This window comes from Quercus robur, chromosome 7, assembly GCF_932294415.1.
Source record: "Quercus robur chromosome 7, dhQueRobu3.1, whole genome shotgun sequence".
In the NCBI taxonomy this organism is placed as follows: Eukaryota; Viridiplantae; Streptophyta; class Magnoliopsida; order Fagales; family Fagaceae; genus Quercus; species Quercus robur.
This window is the reverse complement of record NC_065540.1, coordinates 4,994,725-5,013,749: the sequence shown is the minus strand read 5'-3', so window position 1 is coordinate 5,013,749 and position 19,025 is coordinate 4,994,725. Positions and strand designations below refer to the sequence as shown.

Genomic DNA, 19,025 nt, shown 5'->3' with positions numbered 1-19,025 from the left:
ACTAGGCGAATCGAGAACTGGTATGGTTGAACCGGTTATGAGCGGTTCTAAAGGAAATTTAAAACAATGGGGTTTTGGGGAAAAAAATGGTAAAAAGTAAAAACTAGGGGGCCGTTTGGATTGAGTTTTTTGATAACTCAATTCTCTGTTTCCATAACTCATAACTCAAAAATGGTGGGACCCATAGTAAAAAGGTTGTTTGGCCAAACGATAACTCTGTTTCCATAACTCTGTTTCCATCACTCAATTCTCTGATTTTTGAGTTATGAGTTATGGAAACTGAAAACAACAAAAGGCTGTTTTCAGTTTCCATAACTCATAACTCAATGGCATTTCCGTAAATAAACACACATGAGGGACCCACAGCCGCAACTTTTGACCACCTTTTGACTTTTTTTTTTTTTTTCTTTTTCTTTTTCTTTTTCTTTTCCTGGGTTGGCCGTTCAGGTTTTTTTTTTTTTTTTTTTTTTTTTTTTTTTTTCTTCTTCTGGGTTTGCGGGTTTGCGTTGTTCTTTTTTTTTTCTTTTCTTTTTCTTTTCCTTTTTTTTTTTTTTCTTTTCTGGGTTGGCGACTTGGCGTTGTTCTTTTTTTTTTTTTTTTTTCTTTTTCTTTTTCTTTTCCTGGGTTGGCTGTTCGGTTTTTTTTTTTTTTTTTTTTTTTTTTTTAAGCTTCGGTGAGTTGGGTATTAAAAAAAAAAAAAAAAAAAAAAAAAAAAACTACTGTACTGGCTGACAGGTGTGGGACCCATGAATAGTGTGAAAAAATTGAGTGATGAAAATAAAAGTGATGTTGCCAAATGAGTGTGAAAAAATGAGTGATGAGTGATGAGTGATGAGTTATGAGTTATGAGTGATGAGTGATGAGTGATGAGTGATGGAAATTGAGTGACGGAAATTGAGTGATGAAAACTTGTTACCCAAACAGGCCCGTTCTCTTCTCTCTACTTTGATTTCGACTTTAACAATACCAAAACCCCAAACAAATCTTTCACTTCTTTCTTTAATTCTCAACCAGACCCGACCAAATTTGTGATTGTGATTGAGGGGTGAAGCTACGTGAGCATTGGTGGCAATTGTTGTGGCTTGTGGTTAGGGGAGGCATGCTAGCTGTAAGTGGCAGCAAAAGCGCCACTTATGCCTGGCAATCTCCATAGATTATTAGATTTACTAGGTGTAGCAAAATTGGGCATGACCTACGAACTCGACATGAAATTAACAGGTTATGGGTTGAGGCTTAATAGGTTCTTGCCATATTGTGATTTGTTATTTGTGATATTAGGATATGCTTTAGTTTTGAATGATTATTTGTGATGCAATTACTCGTTAGTTTTGAATTTTATATTAAAAATATTTATTTGTTTGTTTTTTCATAATTTTTTTTTTCATTTTGATAAATCTGATAAACAAGTCGACACAACTAACCCATTTAATAAATGAGTCGTGTTAAGGTTGAGGAATTTTGACTCGTTTAATAAAAATGTCGGGTTAGTGTTAACCTATATAGTCGAATACTCATTAATTGACACAATACAAACTCAATACGTGAACTCGAATTTCCACCCCTAAGATTTACAAGTAGGGATGGCAATTTTGCCCCTTCCCGCTTAACCTGCCCCTTCCTGCTTAACCCGCCCCTCCCCGCTTTGCCCCGCGTGGGTTTTCCGTGCCCCGCAAAGGTGGTGGGGCGGGGATGGGGCAAGATTTTAGCCTCGCACCATGAGGCGGGGATGAGTTTAGACTTTTTAGACCCACCCCACCTCGTGTTGCTAAGGGGTTATAATTGTAAATTTTTCATACTCTAAAACCGTACTATTTAAACAAATATATCAATATTAACTTATTTTATTCTACCTAATGTGGTTCTTGCCTTTATTTCGTTGTGTTTTACTATGAGTTTTTTTTTTCTTTTTCTTTTTTTCTTTTTTTTTTTGTTTGTGATTGTCTTGTTAATTGTTAAACACTTGGATATATTATTCAAAAAAATTTTTTTCTAAAAATTGAATTGATTTGATGAGATAAATTTAGTTGTAATTTCAAGTATATTTTTATTAATGAAATAGGTTTTGATTAAAAAAATTGTACTAGTTGTAAGGCAAATTAACCAAAAAAAAAGTTTTATGGGATAGGGCGGGGTTTCGCGGGGCCCTAAGGGGTGGGGATGGGGTGAGAAAGTTTTCCCTATCATGCAGGCGGGGACGAATACCCCATCCTTCGGTCCCGCCCTGCCCCATTGTCATCCCTATTTACAAGAGATAGAGATAGAAACTCTTAAACTGGGTAAAGAGTAAAGAGTAGTTTTTGTTTTTGACGTTTAGTTTTTCTTTAATTAAAGGGTAAATTACAACTTATTCACCTATGGTTTGGCCGAAATTTAAGTTGTCTACCTGTGGTTTGAAATTTGACACTTTACCTACCTATAAGGTTAACTCAGTTAGAGTTCTATAACTCACTTCTGTTAAAAATATGGTTAAATATGTCATTTTGCTCCACTTTTATGTCTCCCTCCTCCATAAACACAAAAAACATAAAAAAATAAAAAAATACAAGATCAAATAAGATAAAAAACAATCAAACAAAACACTTGCATCATGGGATTTCAAATCACAGGTAGGCAACTTAAATTTCAGTCAAAACTCAGGTGGGTAAAGTATTAAATTTCTAACCACAGTTTGGTAACTTAAATTTCAGCAAAATCACATATAAATAAGTTGTGATTTGCCCTTAATTAAAAAATTCCTTCCCAAATGCTGATGCTTGCCAGTTGGGTAACTTTCAAATTTGGGTAACAACTCATCTCAAGACATGATTTGAGGGATTTGGACTTAATGTATTATCTGCATGATGTATTTATCACTCTATGGACTATTTGGAACTATCGGAACAAAGTGGTGCATCAAGGAATTATCCCTAACCCAATGGACGTTATCCTAACTGCTCAAAATTTCTCTCGCAAGTATAAGGACTCCCTCTCAAGCAATCAGACCCCGAGAAGAAGAGAAGGCAGATGCTCCAGCACAAGGTAGTAGCCTGCATCAAGGGACTGGCACTTAATCATCAAAATTGCAGTAGCTAGAAACATGAGACATTGTAGATATGGTATTGTATATGAAGCTCTAACTTTGCAGGGAGATAAGGTGTTTTTTGGAGTTGCAAGAACCACTGTTAGAACTTCCATTGGAGCACTTTTGGAGGCTGTGATTGAAGCTGGATTGGTATTCAAAGAGTAAGGTTTTCAGAATATTTTGTTTATCAGTAATAGCAAAGGGCTTACGTAGACCATCAAGAAGGAATGTGCCACGGATTGGATGGACAACACTGGGCTTACAGACTACTGCTTCCTAAACTAGAATGGCTTGCATTGTGATGTTTTTTGGGTTCCTCATGTAATAGTAAAAGATGTTTGGTCTGTAGCTAAAGTGGCAACACACTTGCCACTTCACTCTTGCTATCGTTTTCCAGTTGGTTTAATTTTGAACCTTTGTAACTACGTATTATATTTCTCCCTTCAATGGTATAGGTTGCCAACAAGTTTTTTTTCCCCCATATTTTGAACTTATCCTATAATATATATGTATTTAGAGCTGTGTTACCACCCAACAAATAAAGTGTTAGTTCTTTATAGGTAAAAAAAATTAAATTATATAATAAAATGTTAGAATAGGATATACTAAGCATAATGATTTATCATATATTTATTTTATAATATTTTAAAATTATTTATTATGTCATCAGTTTGACCACTAATTCGACTCCGGTCAAACCATAAAACTGGTAACTAGTCCATTTTTTGGTTCTTTAACCGTTTTGGTTTTTAAAACCGACCATGAAATCATACATATGATAAAAAAAATTAAATATTCTAAGAGATCTAAACTTATCTAAAATTTTGTCCTAAATAAAAGTTAAGGAGTCTAACAATCACTACTTGTTCAAGGTGTCAAAGTATTTTCTACTCATAATTTATAAAGTTTAAAATATAATTTTTCTTTTTGTGGGATTAGACTAGTAGAAGAATTATTAAGTAGAACACATCACACCGGCATAGTTATCTGATCATACCAAGTACTATGGCTAATCTATTGGTTCAAACCTGGGATCTTTTTATTTATTTATTTATTGGACTGGGATCATTCATTGAATTGCTAGATTAATAATGAATTTATCTTAAATATATATATATATATAAAGTAATTAATATATAAAATATGAAAATAGACTAAGACTTATCTAAGAACCCAACTTCCATTTTTTATAGTTCTCTCCTCGTGTAGGAGTTCTCTCTCTCGACTAGGTGCGAGTCTTCTCTTTCCCTGGGACTTTCTCAGGGTTTGACTTTTCTTTTGTTTTAGTCCGATCATCTAAACCATGGCTGATGATGTCATTAACGAGTTAGAGAAGATGAAGTTGACGACGGAGGAAGAGGAAGTGATAACAATACTGGATGAAGACCAGAGGGACGAGATTGAAAGTTGCCCACTGAGTCTGCTAGGCAAGTTTCTCACATGTAAACTGTTTAACAAACGGGCTGCTCAGACTACGTTGAGGCGAGCATGGGGTTTAGAGGAGTCGGTGTAGTTTGTGGAAGTAGGCTCCAACCTCTTCCAGTTTAAGTTTGATAAGGAATTTGATATGGACCGAGTCTTCAAAGAAGGACCATGGTCCTTTGATAACCAAGCACTCATGTTACGACGGTGGACGCCCGGTATGACTGCGGCAAATGTCAAATTTGATTCGGTTGCTCTCTGGGTTCAAATTTGGGGGGCGCCGTTCGACATGTTCTCTCCTAAGGTTGCAGCTGAAATTGGGAGTCGTTTGGGGGAGGTGGTGGAGGTTGAGAAGCGACAAAAACTAGAAGCACAGAATTTTTTCATGAGAGTTAAGGTTTCAATCCCAACGTCCAAACCTATTCGACGGGGCGGATTTATTGGTGGTTCGGATGGGAAAAGGTATTGGGTTACATTTAAATATGAACGTCTTCCATTGTTCTGTCATTTTTGCGGATTCTTGGGCCATGATCTAAAGCACTGTGCTGAGTATTTTGCACAAAGTAAGAATGGCGGAGGGGTAGGGTGTCAATATGGGGAGTGGTTGAAATCTGCAGGTGGCCGGCCACGTTCACCCTCTAGGACAGGATTGGCCAAGAACCAGAATCCCAACAGTGAAGGTAAGGCTGAGGTGCAGAATGTGAATGGTAGCAGTCCAGTGAGGCAGGCGGCGGAACTAGTGCACCATGAAGTAAACCCTACAGAGGGTGACCGGCATGCAAAAGGAAAGGACGTGAAAACAGGGGCATCTCCGGATTGCACGGATCATGTTTCCGTAACGGATGTGTCAACTAAGGAACGGCTGATGCCACATTTATTGGCTAAAAAATCGGAGATTCCATCTTCAAATAATGAGAGCATATCTCATATTTCTAGTGAGTCTCACGTGGAAGTTAAGCAGCCAGAACCACTTAAGGGTCACGTGGATAGCAAGGGGCAGGATGGGCCTCAGGTTTCTAAACAAAAGCCCACTTGGACCAGGCTTAATAAGATGGAGTGTGGGCCGAAGTTAAGGGAAACAGAAGGAAGTTCAAAACCATTGGGAAAAAGAAGAATCCAGGATGCAGAAATTGAAGAAGAGACAGACATAGGCAGCAAGGTGGGGAAACGTGGTAGACTATCTGAAGATGTTCAAATGGATGAAGCAGCGGGGGTGCATGAACACCCTTGTTGAGCACAATGAGGTTATTAAGTTGGAACTGCCAAGGGCTTGGGAACTCTTGGACAGTTCGTAGCCTTCACAAGTTGGTGAGGGATCAAGCTCCCACAGCATGTTTCTTAATGGAGACACGCTTAGACAAAGAGGGTTTTAATAAACATTGTAACGAACTTCCTTTCCCAAATAAGTTTATTGTCAAAAAACCTTATGGGGGAGGAGGGCTAGCTCTTATTTGGAAATCTGAGGTCAAGATGGAGGCTATAAATTTTACGGACAACCATATATTAGCAAGGGTGGAGGAAGAAGATGGCTTTGCTTGGATGGTAACGTGTTTTTATGGATGGCCTGAAGCTTGTCAAAAACCAAAATCATGGGCTCTTCTAAATCACTTACGCTCTTTTGTTGATGGCCCATGGTGTTGTGTGGGTGACTTCAATGTAATTCTGCAATCTTCAGAGAAACAAAGTAAGTATCCTCCTCCGTTCAAACAGATGGATGATTTTCGTAATTTGCTAGATGATTGTAGACTGGCTGATTTGGGCTTTACTGGATATCCCTACACATGGAACAATAAGAGGCCAGGACTGGAAAACACACAGGAAAGGTTGGATAGGGCTGTGGCCAACACGGGTTGGAAGGAAAAATTTCATGCAAGCTCGGTGACCCATCTTTTTTCTCATGCATCTGACCATCGGCCTTTGCTACTACATGCCAAATCTTATCTAAGGCACCGTGGTAAAAGTACCAGGAGCTTTAGGTTTGAAGAGGCATGGCTTCTGAGGGCTGATTGTGAAGAGGTCATAACTGAAGAATGGAGTTTTGTGAGTAGTTTGGATTCAGGATTGAGGTGTATGAAGGAGAAGATAAGCAGATGTGGGTTAGCCCTTCAGGCTTGGGGTGCTTCTGATACTAATCCGAATGCAGAAGAAATAAAAAGAGTACAAAAGAAGGTGGAGGAGTTAAGTGAGGCTGAACCGACAGTGGCAAACAAGTCTGAGTTTTTGTCTGCTAGTAAGTTATTGGATGATTTACTCCTCAAACAGGAAATCTATTGGGGGAGGAGGAATTTTATACAAGGGGTGAGGGATAATCATAATATGTGGGTGGAAGAACCAGAGGAGGTGGCGGGTGTGGCAATTGAGTACTTTGAGAGTATTTTTCATTCAGAATCATGTCAAAGAATGGAGGAATGTCTTGATGCAGTGCAACAGAAGGTGACCCCAGCAATGCGGGATATTTTGTCCAGTGACTTTAGTGCGGAGGAAATTAAAGCAGCGTTGTTCCAAATGGGACTAACAAAGGCTCCTGGACCTGATGGTATGAATGCTCTTTTTTATCAAAAATATTGGCATATTGTTGGGGATGATGTGATTGCTGCTGTTCTTGATTTTCTAAATTCGGGTTATATGACCTCTGAAATTAATTATACTCACATTGTTCTTATTCCTAAAGTTAAGTCTCCTGAAAAAATTTCTGATTATAGACCCATTAGCCTTTGTAATGTCATTTATAAAATTATTTCAAAGGTGTTGGCTAACAGATTGAAACAGATTCTTCCCCAGCTGATAGCCCCTACTTAGAGTGCTTTTGTTCCAGGCAGACTTATAACTGACAATGTGTTAGTGGCATATGAAACACTGCATGCTATGCACTGCAGGAAATCAGGGAAGAAGGGGTCACTAGCTCTAAAGCTGGATGTTAGTAAGGCCTATGATCGGGTTGAATGGGAATTTTTGAAAGGTATAATGGTCAGGTTGGGTTTTCCTATGACATGGATTGAGAGGGTGATGAGCTGTGTTTCGACTGCCTCATTTTCAGTCTGCATTAATGGAAAAGCATATGGGAACATTATTCCTTCAAGAGGACTCAGACAAGGAGACCCACTGTCCCCTTATTTATTCTTGCTTTGTGCTGAGGGGTTTACAGCGTTGCTGGCAAAGTCAGAAAATGAAGGGAGGCTTAATGGGGTGGCGGTTTGTAGGAGTGCACCTCGTATCTCACACTTACTTTTTGCAGATGATTCATTACTTTTTTGCCAGGCATCCCAGGAGGAAGTGAAGTGTATTACAGATATCCTTTAGTTATATGCAGACTCATCGGGCCAGTGTATCAACTTTGAAAAATCATCCATGTTCTTCAGCAGCAATACATCTGGGGGGCAAAGAGAACTTATAAAAAATATGTTGGGAGTTAAGGAGGTGGAAAAATTTGAATCCTACTTAGGATTGCCTACGCTCTTAGGGCGATCAAAATACCAAGCTTTTTCCTTTTTAAAAGATAGAGTCTAGAAAAAGTTGCAAGGGTGGAAAGGGAAGTTGCTTTCACGAGCAGGCAAAGAAGTTTTGATTAAAGCTGTAGCCCAATCAATCCCCACATATACAATGGGTGTATTCCTAATTCCTGCAAAGCTTTGCCATGAACTTAATGCCATGTGTGCTAATTTTTGGTGGGGTCAAACGGGAGATAAAAGGAAGATTCACTGGAAAAATTGGGGGGCATTATGTTTACCTAAATGTGAAGGTGGAATGGGTTTCCGGGACTTGCAGGATTTCAATTTAGCTATGCTTGCTAAGCAGGGGTGGAGATTGATTCAAGAAAAAGACTCACTGCTCTACAGGTGCTTCAAGGCACGGTATTTCCCACGGTTTAATTTTTTGGATGCTTCGGATGTCCCTAACAGCTCCTATGTGTGGAAGAGTTTAATGGCAGCACAAACTATTTTGAAAAAGGGGAGTTGTTGGAGGGTGGGTGATGGGTCTGAGATTAGGGTCTCTTCTGATAAGTGGATACCAAATCAAGTCACAAATCGTGTACTATACCCACCAGTGGAGGAAGAATGGGAGTGGCATGTTTCAGACCTCATTGACTGCAGGACTAACTCTTGGGACCGTGAGGAGGTAATGTCTAAATTCCAGAGGTCAGATGCAGAGGCAATCCTTCAGATTCCCTTAAGTCGTAGACAGGTTCCTGATGCAATTTTCTGGCTTCATACAAAGAGTGGTGAATATACGGTGAAATCTGAATACCACACCGCAAGGTTAATCTCCAAGCAGAAAGCTGATAAGGGAGAGAGTTCAGGGGGGGTGATTGGAGGTTCGGTTTGGGTGAAGTTATGGAAACTCAAGATCCCAACTAAAATAAAAGTGTTTGGATGGAGAGCCTGCCTTGATATTCTCCCTACACGTGAGAATCTGGCTTGGAGAAGGATTATTGAGGATGCTGGGTGTGGGGTCTGTTTTTTGGCCACGGAAACAGGGTACCATGCACTGTGGGGTTGCGGATTGGCCCAGGACATTTGGGCTGGTTGCACGAGCTGCTTGCAAAAGGGCACGGTTGGTCATGCTAATATGTTACAGCTAGTTGAAGACTTGCATGGCAGATTAACCAATGAGGAGCTTGAACTGTTTTGGGTTCAATGTTGGTTAATTTGGAACCAACGGAACTCCATCCTGCATGGGGGTGCTATCCAAGATCCGGGCAGACTGAACCAAAGGGCAAAAGACTATCTGGAGGAGGTCAGGGCGGCTCAAGTACAGCTGGGGACTACTGTGAATACAGCTCCTGTGCAGTCGTGGAGACCTCCAGTGGGGATGCTCTACAAACTGAACTTCGACGCTGCACTCTTCACCAATTCGAACTCAACAGGCTTTGGGGCGATTATCCGTAACAACATGGGGGAGGTTATGGCAGCGCTATCTGCGAAAGGACCGACGGTTGTGGACAGTGAAGAGGCGGAGGTGCTCACGTGTCGGAGGGCGCTGGAGTTTGCAGTTGATGCTGGCTTTACAGAGTTAGAGGTTGAGGGTGACAATGCTACGGTTATTAAGGCTCTGGCTTCATGGCGCTCCATCAAGTCCAGACTAGGTAATGTATATGGGGATGTTTGGGTATTAGCAACAGGTTGCAGGAGTATTTCTTTTAGTTGCGTTAAACGTAGTGCTAATAGTGTCGCCCACTCTTTAGCCCGGTATGCTAGCTTGATTTCTGATGATATTTGTTGGATGGAGGGGTCTCCCCCTCCAACTGTTGAGGCATTGTACATGGACTCTATTTCTCTAAACTTTTAATAATATGACGGCCTAATTTCAAAAAAAAAAAATGAAAATAGACTATAAAAATGAATTGTTATTCAATTTGTTTTATAAAATATATATTAAATAGGAAATATCATATGTTAAGGGTTAAAATAAGGTAAATATAGTGAATAAAAAAATGCGTACCATAGAATTTTACTTAATTTAAACATAAATATGAAATTATACCTGATATGGAAATTAATAAATATTATTTTTCATAAAATTTATTCAAATATAGAATCTAAAAGGTCGAAGAATAGTGGCAAAGTCAGAAAATTTTTTCAAGGGGCCAAAATTTATAAATTAAATCCAAAGAATAAACTGTAGACACACAAAATATGTTTGTAACATGATTTCATGCTATTTTCTTACGTATAAATAATAGAGTATATATATAACTGTAGGGACACGTTTTGCAGCCCAAGCACAAGATGTATGAGATCTTGGACCAGTGAACCCAGTACAATAAATTTGTAAAGAGTGGGTCAAAGAGCTAGGTTTTAGTGCATGAATAACAACTAATATGGTGTTCATGATAATCAAGCAGGGATGAGCTGAATTTATTAAAGAAGGTTGATCCTTGGCACAATTCGATGAGCTTTTTCTAGTACGTCTTGAGTGGTGGTGGTCACCCGGTCCCCTTTCAGATTGCCCCCCGCCCCCCATTTTATACTAGCTTCCTTCCTCTCCCCAACGTCCACATGTAGATTTAGATTCATAGTGCTGATACTTGTCCCATCAGCTCCTCTCCAAAGTCGTTGGGAGTGGTTGTAAAGGCTGAAAATCATGGTCCTATTAGGTACAGAGCACTTAATGCAATAATGGTAGCTTTCCCTTAGATATTTCCATTCCTTCCGTTGTCTTTTTCTGTCTTAGTACTTATCCCATTCCATGGAATGATCCTGAGTGTCACTCTCAGTGGTAGGCCATTCCCTTCGTCCTCGGCAATACCTGGCCGAGGAGGGATTCTTCCCATGGCCGAGGAGGGTTCTTCCTTGGACTGGGCCCTTAGCCCAACGTATATATTGGTATGGGCTCTCTAGTCTATTCCCTCCACAATAGCCCCTCAGGATTCTTCTTTTCTTCCTCGTGGGAGAAAAGGAGGATCTCAATGTGATGATAGTTCTTTCGAGCCCATTTTACACTATTTCTGATTGTAAGATATTCTTTTAGTTTATCCAAATCGCATTCCTATTGTTTCGGTACATGAGGTGCGCTTTCATTAAGGTCTTTTACGAAGTGACGCAAATCCAACGGTTGAATACTGCTTTGGAAATTGAGCAAGATTTATCTCGCTTGTAATTCTTTCTTTGAGATTCAGGCGAATTAATTGCCACTAGGTTTGCCTCCTATATAAGACACATAGGGGGGTCGTTCTTCCTCATTTACAGATCCTTGAGTTCTGCGGGAGTTTCAAGCTCTTTAACTCTTTAGACGTTCCTAAAGGCCCCACCAAGGTGGTGATTGAGGTCTAGGGAATGAAGTGGCCAAGGATAAGGGTGAGGGTGAGGGAACCAAGCCCTCTTTAGAAGCCAAGGGCATCGCCAAGATTCAGGATGACACAGTTAAGGCAAGGGAAGCAGAGGCCAAAGACATTTCTTCCTTTCAACCGAGTAAGAAAGAAGTCTCTTTTCCTTCAACCAAAACCCGAAGCAGGTGTAGATCGCATCAGATTTTTGGTATGACAAAATTTGGGTTTCATCCGGCGCCATGTGTCACGTGTGTGCAGATGTGGAGACCTCGTAATTAGGAGAAGAGGGGTCCATCAAACGCTCCCGCCTCTTCTTCTTTCTCATCACCGGTACCATCCATACTGGCTCGATTGCTGCTAGAACAAGATTGTGGATCTGGCGTCTCCACTTCTTCTTCTTTCTCATCGCCAATATCATCCATACTGGCTCGATTGCTGCTAGAACAAGATTGTGGATTTACCGTTCCTATGGACTGCTTTTTATAGTTAGCTTTTGAAACAGGCTTGCCTAAGCCCTTTTGTATATGATGTATTTTCGCTTTATTTAATAAAAAGATAACTGCATTTTACTTTACGAACCTTTCCTTTTCTGCAATAATTGTTTCATGAATGGGTGTGTTGGTATTTTTCTTTCAAATAGTACTTAGAACTGATGCTGTTGATGGTAATGAAAAGTTGTCACCCTGAGTTTATCAAAACTGACGGGCACCCGACCGCTAACTTTAAATAAGTTAACTAAGTAGGACTAATCAGGAAAATAACCGTGTGCTCTATACTGCGAACAATGCAACCATCAAAGAACGTGTAATTTAAAGTAAGCGGTCCGAGGGGACCACCGGGTACTAAGGTTCTTTTCAATATTTACAATGATGTTATAGCATTAACTTCCCTTAAGCGTCTGGTCCGAGGACTCAAGCATGCACTAGGTTCTGTTTAAGCACTTTCTAGAGATTTCCTGGTGTTGATTTCCCCGAAACATCTGGTCCGAGGACTTAGGCATGCATTAGATTCTCTTTAAGCACTTTAAAAGTTGTCATGGAGTGTTAACCTTCTCACATCATCTGGTCCGAGGAACGAGGCATGATTGAGTTCAACTTAAGCACTTAGAAAGTTGCCAGTGTGTGTTAATTTCCCCAAAACAGGAGGTCTGAGGACTCAGCATAGCTAAGGTTCTGTTTAACCATTTCATAAGATTCTGGTGCGTGTTAATTTCCCCAAAGCAGGAGGTCCGAGGACCCGGCATAGTTAAGGTTCTGTTTAACCGCTTCATTAGATTCTAGTGCGTGTTAATTTCCCCAAAGCAGGAGGTCCGAGGACCCGGCATAGCTAAGGTTCTGTTTAACTGCTTCATAAGATGTCGGTGCGTGTTAATTTCCCCAATGCAGGAGGTCCGAGGACCCCGCATAACTAAGGTTCTGTTTAACAGTTTCAAAAGATTTCAATGCGTGTTAATTTCCCCAAACTAGGAGGTCCGAGGACCCGGCATAGCTAAGGTTTTGTTTAATAGCTTCAAAAGATTCTAGTGCGTGTTAATTTCCCCAAAGTAAGAGATCCGAAGACCCGGCATAGCTAAGGTTCTGTTTAACCGCTTCATAAGATGCCAGTGCATGTTAATTTCCCCAAAGCAGGAGGTCCGAGGACTCGGCATAGCTAAGGTTCTGCTTAACCGCTTCATAAGATGTCGATGTGTGTTAATTTCCCCAAAGCAGGAGGTCCGAGGACCCGTCATAGCTAAGGTTCTGTTTAACAGTTTCAAAAGATTCCAATTCATGTTAATTTCCCCAAAGCAAGAGGTCCGAGGACTCAGCATAACTAAGGCTCTATTTAATCACTTCATAAGATGTCGGTGCATGTTAATTTCCCCAAAGCAGGAGGTCCGAGGACCCGGCATAGCTAAGGTTCTGTTTAACAGCTTCAAAAGATTCTAGTGCATGTTAATTTCCCCAAAGCAGGAGATCCGAGGACCTGACATAGCTAAAGTTCTGTTTAATCGTTTCAAAAGATGCCAGTGCGTGTTAATTTCCCCAAAGCAGGAGGTCCGAGGACCCGGCATAGCTAAGCTTCTGTTTAACCGCTTCATAAGATGTCGGTGCGTGTTAATTTCCTCAAAGCATGAGGTTCGAGGACCTGGCATAGCTAAGGTTTTGTCTAACAACTTCAAAAGATTCCAGTGCGTGTTAATTTCCCCAAAACAAGAGGTCCGAGGACCTGACATAGTTAAGGTTCTGTTTAATTGCTTTATAAGATGCCAGTGCGTGTTAATTTCCCCAAAGCAGGAGGTCCGAGGACCCAGCATAGCTAAGGTTCTATTGAACCGCTTCATAAGATGTCGGTGCGTGTTAATTTCTCCAAAGCAAGAGGTCCGAGGACCCGACATAGCTAAGGTTCTGTTTAACAGCTTCAAAATATTCCAGTGCATATTAATTTCCCCAAAGCAGGAGGTCCGAGGACCCGGCATAGTTAAGGTTCTGTTTAACTGCTTCATAAGATGTCAGTGCGTGTTAATTTCCCCAAAGCAGGAGGTCTGAGGACCCGACATAGCTAAAGTTCTGTTTAACAGCTTCAAAAGATTTCAATGCGTGTTAATTTCCCCAAAGCAGGAGGTCCGAGGACCCGGCATAGCTAAGGTTCTGTTTAACTGCTTCATAAGATGCCAGTGCTGGTTAATTTCCCTAAAGCAGGAGGTCTGAGGACCCGGCATAACTAAGGTTCTGTTTAATTGCTTCATAAGATGTCAGTGCATGTTAATTTCCCCAAAACAGGAGGTCCGAGGACCCAGTATAGCTAAGGTTCTGTTTAACAGTTTCAAAAGATTTTAGTGCGTGTTAATTTCCCCAAAGCATGAGGTCCAAGGACCCGGCATAACTAAGGTTTTGTTTAACTGCTTCATAAGATGCCAGTGCATGTTAATTTCCCCAAAGCAGGAGGTCCCGAGGACTCGGCATAGCTAAGGTTCTGTTTAACTGCTTCAAAAGATTCCAGTGCATATTAATTTCCCCAAAGCAGGAGGTCCGAGGACCCGGCATAACTAAGGTTCTATTTAACCGCTTCATAAGATGCCAGTGCGTGTTAATTTCCCTAAAACAGGAAGTCCAAGGACCCGGCATAGCTAAGATTCTGTTTAACCACTTCATAAGATGTCGGTGCGTGTTAATTTCCCCAAAGCAGGAGGTCCGAGGACTCGGCATAGCTAAGGTTCTGTTTAACAGCTTCAAAAGATTCCAGTGCGTGTTAATTTCCCTAAAGCAGGAGGTCCGAGGACCCGGCATAGCTAAGGTTCTGTTTAACTGCTTCATAAGATGCCAGTGCAGGTTAATTTCCCCAAAGCAGGAGGTCCGAGGACCCGGCATAGTTAAGGTTCTGTTTAATCGCTTCCTAAGATGTCAGTGTGTGTTAATTTCCCCAAAGTAGGAGGTCCGAGGACCTGGCATAGCTAAGGTTCTGTTTAACAGTTTCAAAAGATTCTAGTGCGTGTTAATTTCCCCAAAGCATGAGGTCCGAGGACCCGGCATAACTAAGATTTTGTTTAACCGCTTCATAAAATGCCAGTGCGTGTTAATTTCCCCAAAGCAGAAGGTCCCGAGGACCCGGCATAGCTAAGGTTCTGTTTAACCGCTTCATAAGATGTCGGTACGTGTTAATTTTCCCAAAACAGGAGGTCCAAGGACCCGTCATAGCTAAGGTTCTGTTTAACAATTTAAAAAGATTCCAGTGCGCGTTAATTTTCCCAAAGCAGGAGGTCCGTGGACTCAGCATAGCTAAGGTTCTGTTTAACCGCTTCATAAGATGTCGGTGCATGTTAATTTCCCCAAAGCAGGAGGTCCGAGGACCCAGCTTAGCTAAGGTTCTGTTTAACCACTTCATAAGATGTCGGTGCGTGTTAATTTCCCCAAAGTAGGAGGTCCGAGGACCCGGCATAGCTAAGGTTCTGTTTAATAGCTTCAAAAGATTCCAGTGCGTGTTAATTTCCCTAAAGCAGGAGGTCCGAGGACCCGGCATAGCTAAGGTTCTGTTTAACCGCTTCATAAGATGTCAGTGTGTGTTAATTTTCCCAAAGCAAGAGGTCTGAGGACCCGACATGGCTAAGATTCTGTTTAACCGCTTCATAAGATGTCGATGCGTGTTAATTTTCCCAAAGCAGGAGGTCCGAGGACCTGGCATAGCTAAGGTTCTGTTTAACCGCTTCAAAAGATTAGAAGATACCAATATATTCCTTCCAAAATAGAACTTTTTGCAGGGAAATTGTGCCAATCGATTTTCCATCCATGCTTTGATTCTCGGCTTCTTTCTCCAATGGGGATTCAGCGAACCGAGCTACTAGGCCCGCGAGAACTAGCCCCTTGACAAGTGTACGGGGCATATACTTGATGTCAGTAGCCCCTAGAACTGTGCCCCATTTAGCAACCCTCCCCGCGTAATCATTACTTCGAAGTGTAGACCTGAGCGAAAGCTGAGTTATGACAGCAACTGTGCGTTCTTGGAAATAATGGGGAGGCTTTCTTGCAGCATGCACCACTGCCAAAATGGTCTTCTCGAGGGACTCCTGCTGATAGGAGTTAGATCCTACCATGATAAACCATTGCACTCACTAACACAAAAACTCTTCCCAAAGACGACGCCAATTGTAGGGACACATTTTGCAGCCCAAGCCCAAGATGTATGAGATCTTGGACCAGTGAACCCAATACAATAAATTTGTAGAGAATGGGTCAAAGAGTTAGGTTTTAGTGCATGGATAACAGTTAATATGGTGTTCATGATAATCAAGCAGGGATGAGCTGAATTTATTAAAAAAGGTTGATCCTCGGCACAATCCGAGGAGCTTTTTCTAGTACGTCTTGAGTGGTGGTGGTCACCCAGTCCCCCTTCAGATTGCCTCCTGCACCCCATTTTATACTAGCTTCCTTCCTCTCCCCAACGTCCACATGTAGATTTAGATTTATAATGCTGATACTTGTCCCATCAGCCCCTCCCCAAAGTCGTTGGGAGTGGTTGTAAAGGCTGAAAAGCATGGCTCTGTTAGGTACAGAGCACTCAATGCAATAATGGCAGCTTTCCCTTAGATATTTCCATTCCTTCCGTTGTCCTCTTCTATCTTGGTACTTATCCCATTCCATGGAATAACCCGAAATGTCACTCTCAGTGGTAGGCCGTTCCCTTCGTCCTCGGCAATACCTGGCTGAGGAGGGGTTCTTCCCATGGCCGAGGGGGGGTTCTTCCTTAGACTGGGCCCTTGGCCCAACGTATATATTAGTATGGGCTCCCTAGTCTATTCCCCCCACAATAGCATTCTAAAAACTAAAAGATTTTTAACTCCTAACTAAGAGATAGGGATGAGTTTATGTCAACACTTTTTTTTTTTTTTGTTGAGAGATGATAGGGGGAATGTGATTGCTATCTTATTTGAGAAAATCCCCTACTTGGGTTCAGTGGATGTGCTGGAGGCCTTAGCTGCAAGAGGAGCTGCAAAATTTGTCGTGGAGTTAGGCTTATCTTATTCTGAACTAGAAGGTGATTCCAAGGTGGTATGTAGGGCTTTGAGGGTTGCGGATTGGGGTCACTCCTTCATTGGTCAGATTGTCAAAGACACTTTGTCTATTGTAGGTTCGCTTAGAACCTTTTCTTTCTCTCATACTAGGCAGTAGGGCAATTGTGTAACCCATGCTTTGGCCAAGAGAACAATTGTTTCTTTTCCTTTACTAGTCTGGATAGAGCATGTTCCACCAAACATCTGTCATTTTGTTATTTCTGATTTCCAACAACTTAATAATATTACTTAGTTTTGATTCTCAAAAAAGAAAAAAAAGAAAAAAAAAAAAGACAAAGAAATTCTATTACTCATAACCTTGCTAGACATGTTAGTAGTTTCTCGGTGTAGATGGAGGATATTCCTCCACACCTTAGTGTTGTATTTGTAGCCGATCTACCTAGCTTTTCTTAATAAAATTTATAGCATTCCTCTATAAAAAAAATAATTATAATTATAAAATTAAAAAAAAATTAACCCTAATCATGATATCAACATTTATGCTTGTTTCTAAAAAAAAAAAAAAAAAATTATTGTTAATTCTAAAGGAAAAAAATGTCCATATCTCTAATTTTATTTAAATAAAAATTTAATGTTTTTATTAAAAAGATGTACTATTATATATCTAGGATATGCTATTATGGTATAAGAGTAATCAGTAATTAGATGAAAGAAACAATGCATTAATAATATATAAATTATAACTTTCCTATTTTCATAAAATACATTAAATATAATTTGAATTAATGAGTTATTTAAGGGGCATTATTTAAATTTATATCTTAAATTTTTTTTTTACCAAAAATATAGGGGAGGACAGGTTTGCCCCCCTAGCCACAACACACCCCCCCCCCCCCCTGCACACCTGTGCACGCGCGTGATGAAGAGTTCACTCATTGTGTGCGACTTTCCATTTTCTCGCATGAATAATGGCATCACATAAGGTAGTGATTAGAAACCTTGGGTTGATTTCATTTTAAAAATTTTGATAAAATGTTGTGCTGCAATATTGTAATCGTTATAGAGTGTTGTTAACATGTACTCTTAGGACATTTATTAATTAACAAATTTAAGAAAGTTTTGATACTACTTTCATAGGAAATATAAGAAGTTCTCATGAAAGTAAGTTTTTTTCTTTTTCCATAAATAGTTTTTAAAAATATTTTCTAAACTAATGTCTTTAAAACATCCGTTAATTTTTCCCATTGTTATATCCATATTACTTAAATCCTTTAAAATAATAATTAAAAATAATTAAAAATCCTAAAGCATGGATGATGTAAGTGATAGAAAATGGTATTCACACTGGATGCCATCCGGACTTGTGCTTGAGAAATCTGATATTACACAACAGTTGCCACGAGAACCATTGGCCACATAGAAAAAAGGGTAGTGGAGTATACATTGGCCTTGGCAAATGAGAAATTCAGTTAATTGAAATCCAGAATTGCTTGCCTAGGATCCACCTGCACCAAGCTGGATCAAACAGAATGTAGAGACTGCAGTGTCTGAAAACCTTACTGCTTTGGCTGCAGTGACTAGAAATGATCAATAAAAGTGAGGTTCTCCAGTTCTGGGATAGAATCCATGATCTATATTTGCTCCCCTTTGCAAGCAGAAGCTGCTGCCAGTCTGCCACTCTTTGGGCTATTCAGCTGGCTAATAGCAAAGTGCATGTGGCGGCAGCTTAATTTATCATTGAATTGGAGACGCGAAACCCTGTTTTGATCCTCTAATCAGAAATCTTGGATGAATCCCATGCTGATTGGTCTATTTCCTAGACTAATTAGTAACATTCAGGCTTTTTAAAATTGTTAGCAATTGTAATAATATTGCTGCTTGTGTCTGCAAAGCATGTCGTTAGGCTTAGTAGGTCTTTTTGTTTCCAATAAGTGCAATCCTCCTTGTGTCATAGCTGATGCTTGTAAGGTAGATTATTCTCTAGTTTCTTGTTGGATGAAATTGCCGTTTTATCACCAAAAAAGAAGAAGAAGAAGAGAGACAGTGGTTTTCTGCATTGCTAGACATGCATCCACTCATGGGGTGCATAGATATATATAGCCACTCTAGATTACTTCAAAACTTTACTCTATGGAACTTTAACTGACCAACTCCAATTGAAGAGCAAGAGGAAGATTTGCACCAGCCCCTTCTGCAATCTGCATCATTCGATCCAAAAGCTGCAAGTTTCTCCATGCATTGATATATAATTCCAAAAGAGGAAGCCATGTTCCTGCTAAGGAGGTGCT

The 19,025-nt window shown here is 40.4% G+C and overlaps 1 protein-coding gene across 1 annotated transcript; it reads left to right on the top strand.

The window, feature by feature from the left end:
• The first annotated feature begins 4,628 nt into the window (after positions 1-4,628).
• LOC126690817 (uncharacterized) lies at positions 4,629-5,717 on the top strand. The gene has a single exon (XM_050385944.1). It carries the CDS (start codon positions 4,629-4,631, stop codon positions 5,715-5,717), a length of 1,089 nt encoding a protein of 362 aa, XP_050241901.1.
• The last annotated feature ends 13,308 nt before the right edge of the window (positions 5,718-19,025 follow it).

Excerpts from the sequence above, each read along its gene's own strand:
- LOC126690817 (XM_050385944.1), top strand. The coding sequence starts at position 4,629 with ATGGACCGAGTCTTCAAAGAAGGACCATGGTCCTTTGATAACCAAGCA.